Source organism: Achroia grisella, unplaced genomic scaffold (assembly GCF_030625045.1).
Source record: "Achroia grisella isolate CSIRO2021 unplaced genomic scaffold, CSIRO_AGI_Agris_v1 utg903, whole genome shotgun sequence".
NCBI classification, from domain to species: domain Eukaryota; kingdom Metazoa; phylum Arthropoda; class Insecta; order Lepidoptera; family Pyralidae; genus Achroia; species Achroia grisella.
In genome coordinates, this window is record NW_026713061.1 from 2,020,365 (window position 1) to 2,038,518 (window position 18,154).

General features: G+C 32.1%; 3 protein-coding genes across 5 annotated transcripts in view; all 3 read left to right on the forward strand.

The window, feature by feature from the left end:
• The window catches only part of LOC131853543 (junctophilin-1), a 31,033-nt gene extending 24,578 nt beyond the window's left edge, over nucleotides 1-6,455 (forward strand). Inside the window, exons 1-3 of one of the 2 annotated variants that reach the window (XM_059204463.1) lie at nucleotides 3,209-3,672; nucleotides 3,853-4,059; nucleotides 4,905-6,455. In XM_059204463.1, coding sequence (XP_059060446.1) covers nucleotides 3,568-3,672; nucleotides 3,853-4,059; nucleotides 4,905-4,991 — 399 coding nt within the window. In that variant the 5' untranslated portion in view covers nucleotides 3,209-3,567 and the 3' untranslated portion in view covers nucleotides 4,992-6,455. Of the gene's footprint in view, nucleotides 1-3,208; nucleotides 3,673-3,852; nucleotides 4,060-4,904 lie in introns of those variants that run through there. The other variant, XM_059204462.1, reaches the window with a different exon arrangement.
• Nucleotides 6,456-8,437: 1,982 nt separating this feature from the next.
• LOC131853590 (carcinine transporter) lies at nucleotides 8,438-13,123 on the forward strand. Of its 2 annotated transcripts, XM_059204530.1 has the most exons (8): nucleotides 8,438-8,491; nucleotides 8,607-8,843; nucleotides 9,178-9,342; nucleotides 10,498-10,756; nucleotides 10,882-11,508; nucleotides 11,889-12,070; nucleotides 12,315-12,493; nucleotides 12,857-13,123. In XM_059204530.1, exons 1-8 carry the CDS (start codon nucleotides 8,438-8,440, stop codon nucleotides 13,044-13,046), a joined length of 1,893 nt encoding a protein of 630 aa, XP_059060513.1. In that variant the 3' UTR covers nucleotides 13,047-13,123. The 2 variants fall into 2 exon arrangements, with proteins under 2 accessions (XP_059060513.1, XP_059060514.1); XM_059204531.1 differs by lacking the exon at nucleotides 8,438-8,491 and having other exon boundaries at nucleotides 8,712-8,843; nucleotides 10,882-11,263; nucleotides 12,346-12,493.
• A 2,224-nt stretch (nucleotides 13,124-15,347) lies between these two features.
• Nucleotides 15,348-18,148, forward strand: LOC131853576 (protein catecholamines up). Its single transcript, XM_059204506.1, has one exon. It carries the CDS (start codon nucleotides 15,402-15,404, stop codon nucleotides 16,449-16,451), a length of 1,050 nt encoding a protein of 349 aa, XP_059060489.1. The 5' UTR covers nucleotides 15,348-15,401; the 3' UTR covers nucleotides 16,452-18,148.
• Nucleotides 18,149-18,154: the final 6 nt, after the last annotated feature.

Genomic DNA, 18,154 nt, shown 5'->3' on the forward strand with positions numbered 1-18,154 from the left:
AGTAGATATTATTAGTCATTTCTGTGTTATTAAGTACAATTCCTTGTGTAGCTGGGTTTTTGTCAAGATAAAGAGTTTTTTTGTTAAAGGGTTCAGTGTATATTTACATTGCCACACATCCACATGCCATTTCTTTGCAATTTTCATACTTTACAGCTCTTAAAATAGTGATTTTTCTATCTCAGATTTCTAAAATCCATATTCATATATGACTGTAACGTACCAGTTCCAGTTTCTTTTATTTTTAGTAAAAACAATCTAAACTCTCCTCCAAAATGACTTAATCATCATCGGTTAAATATTTTTTTAAATTATTACTATTGTTACCTTTTAATTATATTTTTTATAAAATTATAATGAAATGACATGGCTTCTCTCCTTCGGTAAGTTAAGTACTGTTTTTAAAATATTGATCATTCTCTCGCTAAATAATTCTAAATGAAAATTCCTGTTATACACCTGTTTTACTATTGTTATAATTTAATTATCTATAATTTTTTTTTTTCTATTGGTAGTCATTTTTAGTGTATTTCATTAGTAAGTAATTCTTCAAATGCAATATGCTTGTAACGACTACAGAAAAACTACAACTACAAAAAAAACTGACTTTGTGCTTATAGACAAGTTACTGTATATCTACAGTTTTCATCATATTGTTCTTATTTTTGGAATAGGTAGGTACGGAACAAAGTACTTTTGGTCCTGAAAATTACTGAATGACATCATTGATTGTGGTTCTCATTCATATTAAATATTTCTTGATGTTCATTTATCCCTTATCATATTTCATAATTGCTTATTTCTTCTTTCCTTCGACATGTTTTATCATTTTCTTCTAAATGTTTGTTAGTATTTAAGAGATACTGACCACTGGATATTCCAAAATATTTACCTAATAGTGTTGTTGTTTTCGTATTTACTCGAATGATGGCTAGTAAGCAGACAACCTGATTTTAAGCGGTGACCATTGCCTATATACATACATGCACTAAGCTCTAAACTATGTACGTCAAGTGACGCTCATAGTACGTCCCCACACTCAATGTTATTTCGGACAACTACGGCGCCATGCCTGTCTGATATTCACCTACCAAATACTGACTGGTACCTTATATGAAATAGCTGAACCTGTTACCTTAATTGAAATAGCTGAACATTTTTATACTATTTCATAATTTGTCCCTATCGATAAGACTTCTTCCCCACTGGCCACACTGGGCACGTGCTCAGGGGCCCCACGATGGATTGGGGTGCCCTAGTCTAGTCTAGTCCCTACTCCATTACCAAACGATAACCGATAGCTACACTACTCTCGCCTGAAAATCAGTTTTACTTTTAACAAATACTTACCGACTGTAGTCAATTTGTTCATTTTTATTATTTTTTTATAAATGTCTATCAAGAACTTCAACCCCTCATCATATAACGACTTTTTAAAATTATTTTTGCCTGTTTGTTTTGAAGGTAGGGCATCCCGATATACATTTCTAAAGAGTCATGTTAAAAAATGACTGTCTATTCTAACATAATATGTTATCTGTGATTTTAACAAAATAGTCCTTTAATACTATAATCATATCCATACCCCATTATCCTAATGTGCCCAGGGCCTCTAATAGGTGAAAGACGGCCCTGCATGTGCAATGTATACCTAACAGCATCTCCAGCATACTTAATATACTTACCACATAAAAAAAAATTGTAAAATACCATTAAGTACTTTGTGTTAACTCCCTATGTGTACGTGGAAAGCATTTTAGAATGGCAAAGAAGTCGGCCCATCTGAAGGTAAGTGATAACTAACGTAATATTGGATGTCAGTATATCAATTTATCATGTAACTCATGCCTTGCTATTCTGGAGAACTAAGATGTCATTCTTCGTATACAGTAAAATCACTGCCTTATTCAACAACCAAAAACAAACACTAAGGATAGACAGAGATACCCACGCAGACAGCTTTTTATAAGTGTAATGATGTAAACTGGTCAGGTCAGGGCATGGCCAACTGGCAATTATAGAAGAGTGTAAGATTATAGAAACAGGATAATAACGAAGATAAACCATTTTGCCCAGTTCACTAGGAATTAACTATAATGGTTTCCGGGGCTAAAATATCGAGCCGACATGATTCTAGCAATGTATATCTCTTAGGTCACCTTTAGTAACAATGCGCTCCCTTTAATGATTTATTAACATAATTCAAGTTAGAATTTAATTTTATTGGTAACGATATTTACTATCATCATAAAGATAAGCTAGTAACTTAATATAATTTTATATAAAGAATATAAACCATCATACAATATTTATTCGGTACCATCAGTTTGCGATAGATACTAGCTCGCTAAAGCTCGACTATGTCTGTGTCTGTGTTTATTTATTCACTATGTAGGGTCTATTGAATAAAATATCATGTATCGCTAGTTTGTCGAACTCACGAATAAGTAAAGTAATAAAGAAAGTATTTTACGTTGCACTATACAGAGCCGCAGATCACTATACATACTATTTTTTCCTTACTAATATTATAAATGCGATATGTTAATGAAACTTTACTATAATATTACATATAAATCAGAATGTAATTATATATAATCTATGTGAGATTACAATTTATAAAAATATTTAGTGATTTGTCCAAAATATAACGTGCCAATAAAAAGTGCCATCTGCCATTCTGACGTCCGTCTGTTACGTCCTCACGACTGAACCGTAGAATTGATTTTAATGAATTTTGTTATAAAAATAGTAGTACCCTGTAAAAAAATAAGCTGCTCGAAGTACTGTCCTGCAAATAGTCCCCTATTTCACAACGCACAACCCGCTAAGAATGCAGTTAAAATCAAAACCAATAATATTCACGTTATTACACATTTTCAAAAAAATGAAATACATATGTCGTACTTAAATTTGTATTTATTATACTTACAAATACTAAACACCTGAGAATAACTCAACACCCTAAATAAACAAATAGAAATATTGTATTTCAATAAATATGTACATGTATCATTTCATAGTTTGTTTATCTACAGACTTAATTTACTTAAGAAGTTCCTATGATATTTACCCATAAAATATCGTAATGGTAATCAGATCACCAATCATAGTTTATAAACCGTAAAGTTAGAGTATCGTACTTATGATATTGTAGTGAGGCTAATTAAACATTACGTAGTGTAGGCGTTCGGTCGCATCCAACAAGAATGGATACCGCGGTTGGCCGCGGGTCGGCGGGACGGGAGCTCGTCTCGACAGCTCAGCCCGTTCTATTTCTAAATTGAGACAGTCACTCGCTGCCGCTTTCCGCGAATCGCCTCCTTGCTATATATAACTGAAAATATTCAATTATTTTGATAAACATAGCTAATATTCTATTCGAATTAAAAGACCCAGTTAATTCCGGTCTATAATGATTAAGGACAGTGCGCGATCCAATCGAAAGAGTTGTGTTCACAATTACCATAATGATGTAATGAAATAAACTGTGGACTGTGACTGAGATTTCGAACGCTCCGTTCATTTAGCTACCTAATCTGTAGCTAGTCAAATACCTCGATCACCATGTGGTACCAGGGGGATGAAGAAGAAGATGATGATCTTATGTGCTCTCCAGCTATACTTGCTCGGAGAGCCTCTGAAAGTTGGATTAATGTGCCTCCAGTAGAGGTAAAATGTAGGCTACGATATAGAGAAAAATAATAACTTTTACGTTTATTTATATTTATTTCTAACATTCACTATATTCACAGAGTCTACAAAATATTTCCCATACTTCTATTAAACATTTTCTATGCTTTTTTTATAATCTATCAGAATTTGCTGTTACAAAATAAAATATATTTACAGATGCTAAGTACACCACAGACATTGCAGCGAAAGAAGTCCTTACCGGATGTAGCGGGTATGCCTCGCGCCATGGACGGTAGCGGCATGTCCCGTGAAGAGGTATCAGCACTGGGATCCGCGCGCCGCGAAGAAGTGCGGCGTATGCACGAGGAAACCGAAAAACTTCGCGCAAACCCATTACTGTACTTAGTCAGTCCGCAAGTTAAGGTATAAGTGAATTCTATCAATGACAATTAAAATTAAAATATTAATTAAATGAATCTAAGTGATGCATTGTGCATCGTATACTAATTGCACTGTAAAAAACCAATTTACTAGGGTTTGATCAGGTTAACTGCCCAAATTCTTAGTTTGCAATATCAGTTTATAATAATTTATTTGATTATTTATTGTGCATAACAATAAGTATTAAATTCTTCAATACCTGATAGAGACTACAACAGTCAACACAAGATTGTTAATTTAAAATCTAGTTTTTATATATTATATAATATATAACCTATTATTTTATATATATATTTTTATTTAAAGTCGGTCAAGTTCTAAAGTGTTAAAACGTTAATTTAATTTAAAAAGAAATTCTAGATTCGATCCGTTTGAAAAAGAAACCAAGTTTAATTATTCATTAAGACTACTGTATTTTATACTACATGTATTGAATATTGTTTGGATTTATTTTTATGTTTTTTTTATTCCGTTTGTATATTATTAATAATATAAGTATCGTTGACTGATTTGTAGGATCACAAATCAGTACCTATTTAATCATAGTTGTAATTGAAGATATTCATATTATAATATTTATATGAGAAAGTCGTCGAAGTATCTCCCATTTATTATACATGAAAAAGCGTAGATACGTAGCTACGAGATTGTCACCTGTAGGCAATGTTTGAACGATGCTACGAACGTGGCTATATGTACAATAGTTACGTAGCAGAGTGGACGCTAAACTGTAGTAGTCAGTCAATACCGTTATATTGAATTTACTGGAACATGAATATTACTGTAACACAAATATTAATAAATAATAATATTTAATTCTTTTCCAGGACTGGTTCTCACGGCAGCAGCTGATAATTTTAGTGCTGTTCATCAATATTTCCCTTGGCATCATGTTCTTCAAGCTGCTCACGTAGCGTCGGCGAGTGGCGCACGCGCGTCGCGCGCCGCCTAGATCTTGCCATGCATTCGTGACATATTAAATTAATAATATTTACTTGTAAATATCTATAAAACTTTTGAACCAAAATAGCCAAAACTGTAATGTGACATTAAAAAATGGCAGTTACCAAATATCCATTTTGAGTTACTGTTTTAAAATTATAATAATAAAAATGACTCAACTATATTTTATTCGTCAATAACTACTTCGATTTTGCTAGTGTACCTTTATTTGACATTGTTGAAAAGTTTTAATAATTTTGCAGTGCATTACATTCTCGAATTCAAATAAATTATTTCAACTTCTAAGTGCGTGTGCGATTATTTGTGACTACTATGGGTCAAAACTTCGAGTGTAAGGAGCACGAGTTGTTTTAATAACCTGCATATTGTAGGTTTGTGTCTTCTATGATGATGCTAATGCCTTAATGTTTCAAATTTGAAGACTTTTGGATATTCCAATTTAGGAGGTAAAACTTAAGTACTTAAATAATGTGTTACATAAATCCACATGGCTTTCGTAATTCTGTTACACGGAGATTTTGACATACATATAAATATAAATCGATTTGTCGATTGCATTAATAGTACTATTTGCCTTTTAAATTTAGTGGTAGGTAAATGAAAGTATGTAAAAATACTTGTGAATAGCTATTTTCAAAAATATTATTATAATTGAACAGTATATATTAATGCAAATTTTAAAGCACTTGTACAATATTTCATGCGGAAGTCATTCTCCATCCAATCAGCAAGCGCTACTTACCCTGGTGTGATATTAAAAGCACAAACTATGATAGGGTAATAAAGAGTATTTTAAACATGTAAATAAGTAGCGACTAAATTTATGAATCTTTATGAAAATTAATAATCTATTTGTACTTACAGTAATGTAGATACGTGCATCTACGTTATTTGTTTGCTAAATGAAAAAGTTGAATATTTAAATAATTTATGCTTTACTATATTTTCCTATACTGTAAAATAATATTATAAATATACCCTAATTCAGAAATAAAGTTTAAATTATCTATTAAATTAAATTGTTAAATATTTCAATACGTCAGCTTGTATACAAATTTAAACTTCGTTGTACCTATACATATGGAGTCAATTCTATAGTAATCGAAGTTTTTGGTATAGATATACATATATATGTATATATATATATTAGATAGTGCATTATTATATCTATATAAAGTTATTGACCATTTTAAAGAATATTGGCATGGAAAGCGTGCGTATGAGACTGTTGATACGTTCTGTACAACGAAAGTTGTAGTAGAAAAGCATTCGTTGAATGGTTCAAATGTTATATAAAGTTTGTAAGACAATTTTCACACTTTCATTATATTATGTAAAAAATATAAGTTACTTATTATCTGTAAGAATTTTAATTACTTGTATCGATTTTATCTACGTTTCACAAATAAAATATTTTAACAAAACTAAATTCTTTTTTTATTTATTTTATAACTTATTCTTCTCCAATACGAAAGTTGTTGTATGATTAGAATCTATAGAAGTCGTTTGTCAGTTTAAAATAAAATATAATAGTAAAAACGAAATAGAAAAAACATATTCTGTGTTATAGAGGAGTGATGATGAATGAATCACGTCTAGCCCCAAGACAAGTTAAGGAACGAAAATACAAATGTTGTGTATAAGAATTGATAAGGATGGAAGACAATACTAGGTTTTTGTTGTCTCTGCCTCCTATTTTAAGAGACCTGAGATATATATATATAAATGTGTATTTTTTTAAATATGTGAATTCTATTAAAATTCTATTCTTTCGTGTTACCCAACCGCTGTGAGTAGTTAATAATAGTAAAAGGCTTAACTCAAAATAACTCAAAAATTGTCAATGCTGGTACTACGTTTTAGTAGAAAATTCACGTGTGTCTCACTGCACCAGACCGCAGGAATGCAACATATTGATTTATGACCGAATAACCTCAGGTTTGAGTCTCAAAAAGCAGATGAACACGGTGTCCGCCTACCTGCTACAAAAATTAGGTTTATGGACACCAACTAACAACTATATAACTTTACAGTAATTATCAAGACAAATCAACCTACGACAGGTAGTGCAAATAGTAAACTACAGGCAAAATCACGTTTTGAGATTGGAGTTTTATGACTGAATTGTGTATCTTTTAATATTTTTAAGCTTAATATTTTACAGGTTATGTGTGTTAGGAATAGCTATATCAATCAGGTATCCAGTAATATAAATTTTGTTTATTAGTGTAATGCCTGATCTATTACAATGAGTTGTTCGATCTGTAAAAATGGCATGATCAAAGTAGGGTTTTGGCTTTAGAGTTGCAGGCTTTCAGAATTGTATTTATGGCACAAATAACATAATTTATTGTATATTGCATAATTTATAGTATATCTGTAGGGAAGGTATTTTGTTCGGAAAGTTTTTAATTAATGACGTTAGCTATATGTGAACGTTTGAATATGTAGATGTGATATGATGTAGTACGCCTATATTTGTACAGGTTTAACTTATGTTTGGCACGCATCAGTAAATAGATATGTTGGATAGTTTCTGGACACGTATTAGGCATTTTTATTATGGTTTTTATAATATGTTCTTATAATTCCGGGTATTACGGTACTCTCTTAATTTGATGTTGTATTGCCATCAAGAAGGCTTCAGTCTCTGGGAAGAGTTCTCCTTGACTGACCCACGCATTAAATGCCCCTTTGTCGACATTAAGTTGGCATAAGTCTAGTTAGGCGATGTCTTCCGTATTTTCACCTTGTCGTCTGCTATTTTTTTCTTATTTATTTTACAGATTAATATTGTAAATTTATGGTGTGTATAGTATTGTCTTATGTATTAAAGAAGTTACAGCTTTATTGAAGAAATATCGTCTAATTTGTTTATTATATAAGTTGGTAACTGCGTCTTCTTCTACCGCTTTTCTTCCTAGGTGTCAGTCTGTACATGTATGATCTGGGGTGGTGCTTGTGTGCTATGGTCATTAATATGTTTACAATGCATTGTAGAGATATGAGGATAATATGTTACACCTATGATAATACAAACAAACGGACCCCTGTTATATAATATATAATATAATACAAACAAACAGGGGTCTATTTGTTTGTATTATCTGTTTGTTTGTATGTATGTTAAAAATGTATACATATACATGTATACATTTTTTTATAATTTCCTGAATATCATTAAAAAAGAGAAGCGGTCGAGTTTAGCTGTCCTCTCTAATATATCAAAGGTATGTGTAGTATAGGTATGTTGATTAATTAGATTAATACTGTAAGGTTTCCCGGAACAAGAAAGCGGCTTAATAACGTCTATACTCGACAAACGCTAACAGTTCACTTAATTCGAAATAAAAATAGTGGTTAATTTAAAAAATAATATTAAAAACCAAATTACTTAATGACGAAAGTTTCCAAAAATACAAACAACTATGGCACGCAACAAAATGATTCGGTAATACAATATAAATAAACAAACAATTGATTTCATAATTTATAAAATAAATAAGTGGTTATATTTAGGGTGTGAGAAATTAGGTTTTCAAATTATTTTATTTGTTATATTTTAGGATAATGAAACAAAAAACGACACAATCGACTTGGACGATTTACTACCAAAAATTGGTGAATTTGGACTTTATCAGAAATTTCTGCTTTGGTTGGTATGTTTACCGGCATGTCTACCCTGTGGATTTTGTGCATTCAATCAACTATTTATGACCGATGTACCTGATCATTGGTGTTTGGTTCCTGCACTACGAAATCTAACAACAAAGGATCGGAAAATGTTATCTATCCCGCATAAGGTTTTTAATTTTAACAAATTTAAACTTAATAATTTATATAATTTAAATTTAACTTTAATTAATTTAAACAATGCATTCATGTTGTTATTATATCATCTGGGATTTGATTTCATAGTTACAAAAACTACAAGCCCATGTAAAAAATTAACCTATGAAATGAACCAACGTGAATAACGTTTAGAAGGCTGTTACTGACGCTTAATCAAAGTCCTGGGCTGAACATTTTATATTAAGTACCTCTATTTTACTCAAATGACTACGATTTTTAAATAATCGAATATTAATCGATATAAGTGAATCTTATAATCTCATAATAAATGTAATATATTTTAAGGTCGATAGGAATAGTTTTGAAAAATGTACTCGTTATTCAGTAAATTGGTCCGATTTAATCAAGACGAGTTTACCACTTGAAGCCAACATCAACTGGTCCCGTGAGCCCTGTTTAGATGGGTACGAATATGATACCTCTGAAGTGACATCGTCTGTTGTAATTGACGTAAGTGTTCTTAATGATATCTTTATTATCTTTAAATAATTGAAATTCAATGAAAAGATACTTTGTAAAATAACCAATCTTACTTTATACTTAGGGAGAATAAGAATAGGCTAGCATAACTTGATCACCTTGAGTTATATTGTATATATAATTATATTACATATTATAAACATTATGTATATAGGTTGACTGACACCAGTAATACCAAAGAGTTAATCAGACATCAACTTTTACGCATACTTAACTAACTCTCTGTTGATGGAAAACGAAAATATTCTAAATAAATCCGAGAGACAGCGATAGGTTTGGTTTGCCTCTGACACGTTAGATTCAAATATACTATGGCTATGTCAAGTGTTACTTTCTCCACGATGTGGACAGTTAACAATTCCTGTTTATCCATCTAAAATAACAGTCGTTAATCTACTGGAGCTAGATTTAAATAAAATTAGTATTTGTTTGGTTAAAAATAAGCGTGGTTATAAATTAGACGAAATAACATATTTTGTAGAGGGTCTTGGTTAATTTTTAAAAGTGTTGCTACTTGACTTGGATCTATTTTTTGACCATTTTTTTTTAGGTATATATTAATATTAATTATAATTTTTATATTATATTATTCTATTTTTATATTGTTATTATAATTTTTAAGTATATGTTTTACATTTTCCATCACAAATATAAAACTCTTGTTTTACTTACGCACCTAAAGAATATAAAAAATAATTTCGGAATGTAGGTACATATAGGTACTCGTACATTTTAGATGAAATCCCTTTCATATGACAACTATGAAAGAGGTCAGAAAGAAAATATATTTTCTAAAATATTCTGAAATATAACCCTGTTCTAGGCAGACAACAAAGACGCATACGTTCTACGGTTTCCATAATGCCATAACTAATAATTCCACTTTCTTAAATTGGTTTACATACATAGAATTGTCAGGAATTGCATTATGTAATGTAAATGTAATGTAAAGATGTTATACTCTTAACTGAACAGGTAACAGGAATTTTGGTTTGATTCCAAATTGATATGGTTACACATTATTTATCTCTGCTTATTAGTTGTTTCTGTGATACTTTATATCGTACTATCAGCCGTTAACTATAAGTCGTTTGTTATTAACAAGACATTTATTTTCCATTTCAGTTTAATTTAGTTTGTGATTACGATGTTTATCCCACTCTTGGATTAGTCGCCTTAAATGTTGGTGGGCCTATAGGTGTATATACATTTGGCCTTTTAAATGATAGAATAGGCCGTAAAAAGTCTTTCTTCATCTGTCTTACTACATTATTAATCGGAAGTATTTTAACAGCATTAGCATATGAATACTGGATCTGGGTATTAGCAAGAATAATTGTTGGCTTAACTATTCCAGCGATTTACCAAATACCTTTCATAATTTGTGAGTTATTCATCATTTTGTATCAATTTTATATAGCATAGTTTATTATACATACATATCATAATTTAAATACGATACATTATATCTCATAGTTATATGAATTGACCAGATTTTTTATTTTTCAGCTCTCGAACTTGCGGGCCCTAATTACAGGTCCTTCGTAACCGTTATGACATGTATATTTTATACACTTGGCCTAATATTACTGTCAGGCATATCATATTTACTAAGAGACTGGAGATCTCTGGCGTTGGCCACATCCGTACCATTTTTCTTTTATTACCTGTACTGGTTCGTATTACCAGAGTCTCCGCGATGGTTACTAATGAAAGAACGACTTAACGAAGCTAACAGTGTTTTGAAAAACATAGCCGAAGTAAATGGAGAAGTATTACCTGAAGAATTTACATTAAAATTGGAAAAATTACTTATAGCACAGAAAAAGAAGGAATTTAAAGAAACCAAGAATATTAGTGTATTTGCATTATGCAGAACTCCGAATATGAGGTTAAAAACATGTTTGATTACACTTAATTGGTGTGCCTCGGAAATGGTATACGTAGGACTAAGTTACTATGGTCCAGCGATGGGAAATAATCAATATATGAGTTTTTTTCTATCATCCGCTGTCGAAATACCAAGCTACATTGTATGTTGGATACTAATGGATCGAGTGGGACGACGGTGGCCTCTTTGCTTATCTATGATTTTAAGTGGAATATTTTGCATTGTCACTGTATTGTTACCTCAGGGTTAGTGTAACACACCTACACATTTCTTCACTCACAAAATGAACACATAACATTATGACATTTGCTCACCAAAAGGCACTGTATTTCATTTTCTCCTAATAGATATATCTAATATAATACATAGCTGTGAAAAAGGTATGGCCTCATTATTTCGGATAGACATATACATACCTGTAATATTTTATCCCACTCGAAATAAAAACTAAAATAATATTTCACACTTTCTTTGTTTTTTTACGAATATAGTAGGTAATTTATCTATGTCCTTCAACTTAAGCTATATCATTTAACAAAACGTAACATTAATTCCCGGGCTTTTATAACAATTAATTCTACCGTATTGACAATGTTATACCTATAGTCAAATTTACTCTTTCCAGATGCTCAGATGGAAACTCTAATCTTGTATTTGATATCCAAATGCTTTATATCTGCATCTTTCCTAATAATATATCCTTATGCTGGAGAATTGTATCCGACAGAATTGAGAGGTATTGGTATTGGCACATCTGCATACATAGGAGGCCTAGGATTGATTATAATACCTTTTATAAATTACTTGGTAAGAATGGAAATAAACAATTATTGCATTTTTAAACAGCTTTACACTAATACGCATAATAATGTCTTATCAAAATTAGAACTCTATATAAATAGATAGAATTTGCTAATGGATAAAGAAGAAGCAGATGACGATTGCTATTTCGAAAAAATAATTATCTACAGTTTTTAATACAAAAGGGACTCATATTGTTATATGATATACATATATATGTAAGAAAATTATTAAATTACATCATTTTTAGGGCGCCAATAATTTGGTTTTGCCTCTCGTAGTGATGGGAGTCGTATCTGTAATTGGTGGATTAACTGCACTCCGTTTACCGGAAACTCTACACTGTCCATTGCCTCAAACTGCTGAAGAAGGAGAAGAATTTGGTAAGAATTGGACTTACAAAGATTGCTTGCTGTGTGGCGAAAAAAGGTAATATTTCAAAGTTAATAATAAAGTACTTAGTTTCCAAATATAGAAAAAGGCCCTTATTTTGACCCTCCTAAAATAAAGTATAGCGCCAAAAACATATCTATAATGAAAATAAAACCAGTGAAAAAAATATTATGGACATATTACAGGAAGCAATTGGCGAATAGGTTATTAGTTTACTATATTATACTTATACTGTTGTTATATTGTTGCGCAAAGTAACTGCACCAAAAGACTGTACAGCTAATAGAGTTATGAATCTAATAATGTCATTATGTCAACTAACTTGAACTAAATAAACACATTAAAAACAGGTACTTAACGTTTAACACGTGTCATCAAATAATCCTCATCTTCTTACAGACAAACGGCAAACGTCGAATCATATGAAAATTTAGACCAGTTAGAATTAATACAAGCACCACTAGGCGATGAAGTTGCTAGTGCATCAGCTTTACGACGACCTTCCATGCATAAATTAGTACGGCAAGTCAGTACATTAGAAACCCAACGAGATCTTGACGGGACTATGAAAATGACATATTGGTTTTAAAAGTGTCTATGTCTATCACAGAAGTCAATCAATATCAATATCAGTCTACAGTGTCTCGACGTACATATTTTCTTATTATACCATAGATAGGCAAGGAGTAACAAATACATAACTAGTATACTCAATGACCTTTGTGTATTAATTACAAGTACCCCAAGTAAGTAACTAACCCTAAGTAGACGTAGAAACCTACGTCTACTTAGGGTTAGTTAACGATTAGGGTTTCAATAATACAACAACAGGATAAGAGAACATCTTAGTCCTAATAAAAATGGGATAATAAAAACAGTAGAGAAACAAATAATTTATATTTAATAAAAAAAAAAAAAATACATCTTGGTCCTTTGGAATAAAACCACATGAGTGGTATTGCAGTTGTCACATGATAGTAATGTATCATGATTCATGTCAGATTAGCCTCCAAGCGGTTCTCTCTGGAAATCTTTGTGGTAAATCCCTGGAGAACTTGCCACGATGAGCTAACTGAAGTGACCTCATCTTATCATCCTTCACTGCCCAAACAGCGTAAACCATTAAGGTAGGCGAGGGCACCATTCCGTTAACACCCATTTAAAAAAACGTGACGTTAATGTACATGTATATAGGCAACGGTTACCGCTTGAACCATCAGTCATCTACTTGGTTTTATATTCGATTTTTTAAAAAAAAATATTTTATAAACGTGGACACCCGTCTCATTCCCTGAGGATACATAATTATCCCGATCACCGCGCGATATTTAGCGAGTTGCTACAGGTTTCGGCCCTTATATAGATGTTAATAACTACGGATTGATTGTGGCCCTTCGCAGCCCCTTACGGGACACTGGGTACGGGCCTTGAGCATGGGTTTCTTACCCGGGAGTACTGCCGGGGTGAACCAACCCAGCGTCGTTTGTTTTCACCTTAAGTGGGTCAGCTACAGTCATGTAGCCGGCTAAAAGAATAGTGGCACAAGAGGAGTACTAGAGTCGCTTGCCGGACCGGCTTTGGTTGCCGCCCTGTCGCGAATGACGTGTTTCCATGATGGAGAGTAGGTCGCGCGGGAGCGCATGAGTTACGACGGTTCGCGGTCGTGTAGCGCGACTGGTTGTATAGTAATAAAAAAGGTGAAAAATAAAAAGACGTGGCATACACGGCATTACCGATAAGCATTCATATCGGTAATGCCGTATATGCCACGTCTTTTTATTTTTCACTCACATTCAGTTTAAATTCAGTGTTTGTTTCCAAAACACATAAAGTTACGATCTATTTTGTAGGCATATCACGTGTACGAAGTCACGCACTCGGCTAGTATAAAATATATAAGTTCTTGAACATTAAGTTATTACAATTTCCACGTAAAAGAAATGTAAGCAGATAGAGATAGATTTTAAGCTTCACATCAATCACTGTGGTGATGAAAGAAGGTTAAAATATTCATAGTAGTGTAAAATAATGTCAAATGGTTTATGAATTATTAGTAGTAAACGATTTTAGTCATGAGTGTATTTTTGTCACAAAATCCCCCAAATATATGGGAGCCGCTTCCTTTCTGGCATCACACATCATTGTCAATGGTCATTTTAATGTTTACGTCATGTACCAATAAACACGACGTGTCATCATCGTGTTACCGAAACTATGGTAGAAATATAAATTTTTAGTTTTTTAGCTATTTTTGTAAATTAAAAAAAAAACAATGACAGTGGACCGACGATCCTGGTCAAGATCGCTGGAAGGCATTGGATGCGAGCAGCGCAGGACCGATCGTCGTGGAGATCTTTGGGGGAGGCCTATGTCCAGCAGTGGACGTCTTCCGGGCTGCGATGATGATGATGATGATACAAAACATTTTTTCATAATCATAATGTAAATACAAGGAAAATATATTAAAATTAATGAGCATGTGTACCGTTTCAAAATTGTAGGCAAAGCACAATCTATGTAGAGATGCGACACATTCTCTGCCTCATCATTATATCTATGAAATATTGACCTGGGAAAACAAAATCAAAATTTATTTGGAATCAGTATGACGGTGGTATGAAGCAATCGATCCTTAAAATTGGTAATTTCTTTATTTGTTTACTTCACTGCCTTTTGTGTTACAATCCGTTTTATTTAGGCTTTGTACTTCCTAAATTCTAACTGCTTGTACTTCCTAAATTTAAGTAAAAAATATAGGACATTGACGTCGACGCGAAATGCCAACGGCTACGGTATTGATAAAAAGTACTATAATTTTTGGCCCCTTTATAAGTGGTATAAAAATTTTAAGGTGTCAACCCTGATTCTTATTTCTTATCTGTCATTCTTGTCATCTTGAATAGCAATTAAAAAATAATTTTTAAATTAATTATATATTTTTAAAATGTTTCACACGAATAAAATATTTTATAAGTGTATAGTTATAGCTTGTTTTGTAGTTATCAGTTTGGGACATTCACATTCACATTCACATGGTGAGGAACCGCCAGTATTTAAATATTCTAAGGGTGCCAACGAACAATACAAAACAACAAAGGAAGAAATTATATCAGAATCAAAATACGATATCTACGTGAAAGCCCTATGTTCCACACTCTTTATCAGTGTGGTGCCCTTTTTTATACTTTTTTTTATTCCCATTGATGGAAGTATTGAGAAACAGCCTTTACTAAAAATTTTATTATCATTTGCTTCCGGCGGTCTTCTCGGCGATGCATTTCTGCATCTGATACCGCATGCTCTTATCCCTAGCACAAGTGAAGGAGGGCACAGTCACTCACATTCTCACTCACATGAATCAGGAGGTCATGAACCCCATGATTTATCAGTGGGGCTGGGTGTACTTGGTGGAATTATTACTTTTTTAGTAGTGGAAAAAGCTGTGCGTTTATTTAGTGGAGGTCATGGACATTCCCATACAACTGAGAAAAAGAAAAACGATGACAAGTCCAAAAAAAAGAGTAAAGATAAAAAGGAGGAAATTAAAATTGCTGGATACCTGAATCTTGCTGCAGACTTCACACACAATTTTACAGATGGATTAGCCATTGGAGCATCATATATTGCAGGGAACAGTATTGGATATATAACTACTATAACAATACTGTTACATGAAATTCCTCATGAAATTGGTGACTTTGCTATATTAGTACAATCAGGTTGTTCACGTAAGAAGGCTATGTTGTTGCAACTGTTAACTGCATTTGGTGCTGTATCAGGAACATTTTTGTCCATTTACCTTCAGGGTTCAAGTGAAGGACTGGTATCATCCCTCATTCTACCGTTCACTGCTGGTGGCTTCATTTATATTGCTACTGTGTCAGTAATACCAGAGTTATTGGAAAGTTCTAACAAATTATCACAAACTATCAAAGAAATCCTAGCTCTATTAGCTGGTGTGTATATGATGGTAATTATAGCTCAATATGAATGAAATTAAAATATTAAAAGAAAAATAGCAACATTTAATTGTTTATAGATATAATAATATTATAAGTAAATAATGTTTAGTAAATTAATTATATTTTAATATGTAGTGTTATTTTCTTATTTACACTGCCTAAGAAACTACTCATAAGTAATCTAAGAGTGCTCAAAAATTGTAAGAAATTTTCTAATGATTGGATCCCAAATACTATTATTGTTTTTTTGAAATATTATTTTTTAATTTACTGATAACATTTACTTTGTTCATTGTAATTTAAACCATTAAAACATCACATTAAACAATATACATAATATAAAATATTTTTATATTAATTTTATTTGTTTTCCAAATGATAACTAAGTACTGTAGTATATGTAAAAGGTTGAGTGACATCGATTTGCTAACAATATTCACAGTCACATATACATCCTCGTTCCTGGCAGTTTGTGGACCATTTTTTTTTAATTGTTGTATTATTTTGATACCTCTTTTTTTATATGTCACATTTGACTATGTTAAGAGCCCTATTACAATACACATACATTTAGGGCTTTATTTTTATGGCAGAAATAATTAACATATCTATGTTTATATTTCACAAAAGGGCTCATGCAAGTCAAAAGGGTATCAAAATAATAGATGTTTTCTAACTAATACTCTACTAATAAAAATAGTGGACCAACTGCCAGCAACAATCCTCAATCCCTTAAATCCATCATAAGTAATGCATGTGGTTATCTACAGCATGTATGATACTAGTTATAAAAGTGAATGAAGGAAGAAGGTTGTTCATACTATCATGGTAAATTCTCCAGGAATTTATTACAATTGTTTCCATTCCCCATGTAATGTGGGTCCACATGGAGGTCAATCTAACATAGTACATTGCTAGCAATGGGATTGTTAGTCCACATTACGTTTGACTTATATCCTTGGAGTAGGATCCCATCAGAATACACAATACACACTGCAACTAAGCATGTAATAGACGAGTATGACGGTGGTCTATCAGTTCAGTATATCAAGTTACTTCCGATGGTCGCGGGTTCGATTCCACGTACGGTGCAAATATTTGTATTCATAAGTATGGTTGTTTGTATTGGTCTAGGTGTTTTCTATGTATATTATGTACTAGCTGTTCCCGCGACTTCATCCGCGTAGAATTTAACTTTATTTTTCTAAAATCAGCTACCTCCCAAGAAAAGACCCGTCAAAATCAGTCCAACCATTTCAGAAATTAGCCGGAACAAACCATGATGTATGTACCTTATTCATATTTATATGCATGTAGTTAAAAATAGTTATTTCAATATTACAGACTTGGAGGGTCTATTTATGATGGTTTCATTTATATGTAGATTTACAAAAAAAATTAAGTCTTTATATCACTTGTCGAGTACCCGTAACATGAGCTCTGCTTAGCTTGGGAATTGACAAAGCTGTTAATTGTCCAGGGCTATTAAAGCAAATAACTACAAAATTATGGAATACTCACATCATTTCATAACTTTCAGCACTAATATAAATATAATAGATAAATAACTAAACAGTGAGTGTGTAAACTGTTAGAATAGCACATTTGATCTATATTCTCTTAAAATAAGTAGTTTCGAAATTAAGTTTCTAATTATAAATATCTAATAACTTCTGTCATTTATTTGTTCAAGCTATATCATATAAGGGTAACTATGGGAAATAACAAACAATAA

What these genes read in the sequence shown, in the direction of transcription:
- LOC131853590 (XM_059204530.1), top strand. Translation starts at nt 8,438, where the DNA reads ATGACGAAAGTTTCCAAAAATACAAACAACTATGGCACGCAACAAAAT. An exon ending in CCAAATACCTTTCATAATTT is followed by an intron (nt 10,757 to 10,881) that starts GTGAGTTATTCA and finishes TTTATTTTTCAG; the next exon opens with CTCTCGAACTTGCGGGCCCT. An exon ending in TACCTTTTATAAATTACTTG is followed by an intron (nt 12,071 to 12,314) that starts GTAAGAATGGAA and finishes CATCATTTTTAG; the next exon opens with GGCGCCAATAATTTGGTTTT.
- LOC131853576 (XM_059204506.1), top strand. Translation starts at nt 15,402, where the DNA reads ATGTTTCACACGAATAAAATATTTTATAAGTGTATAGTTATAGCTTGT.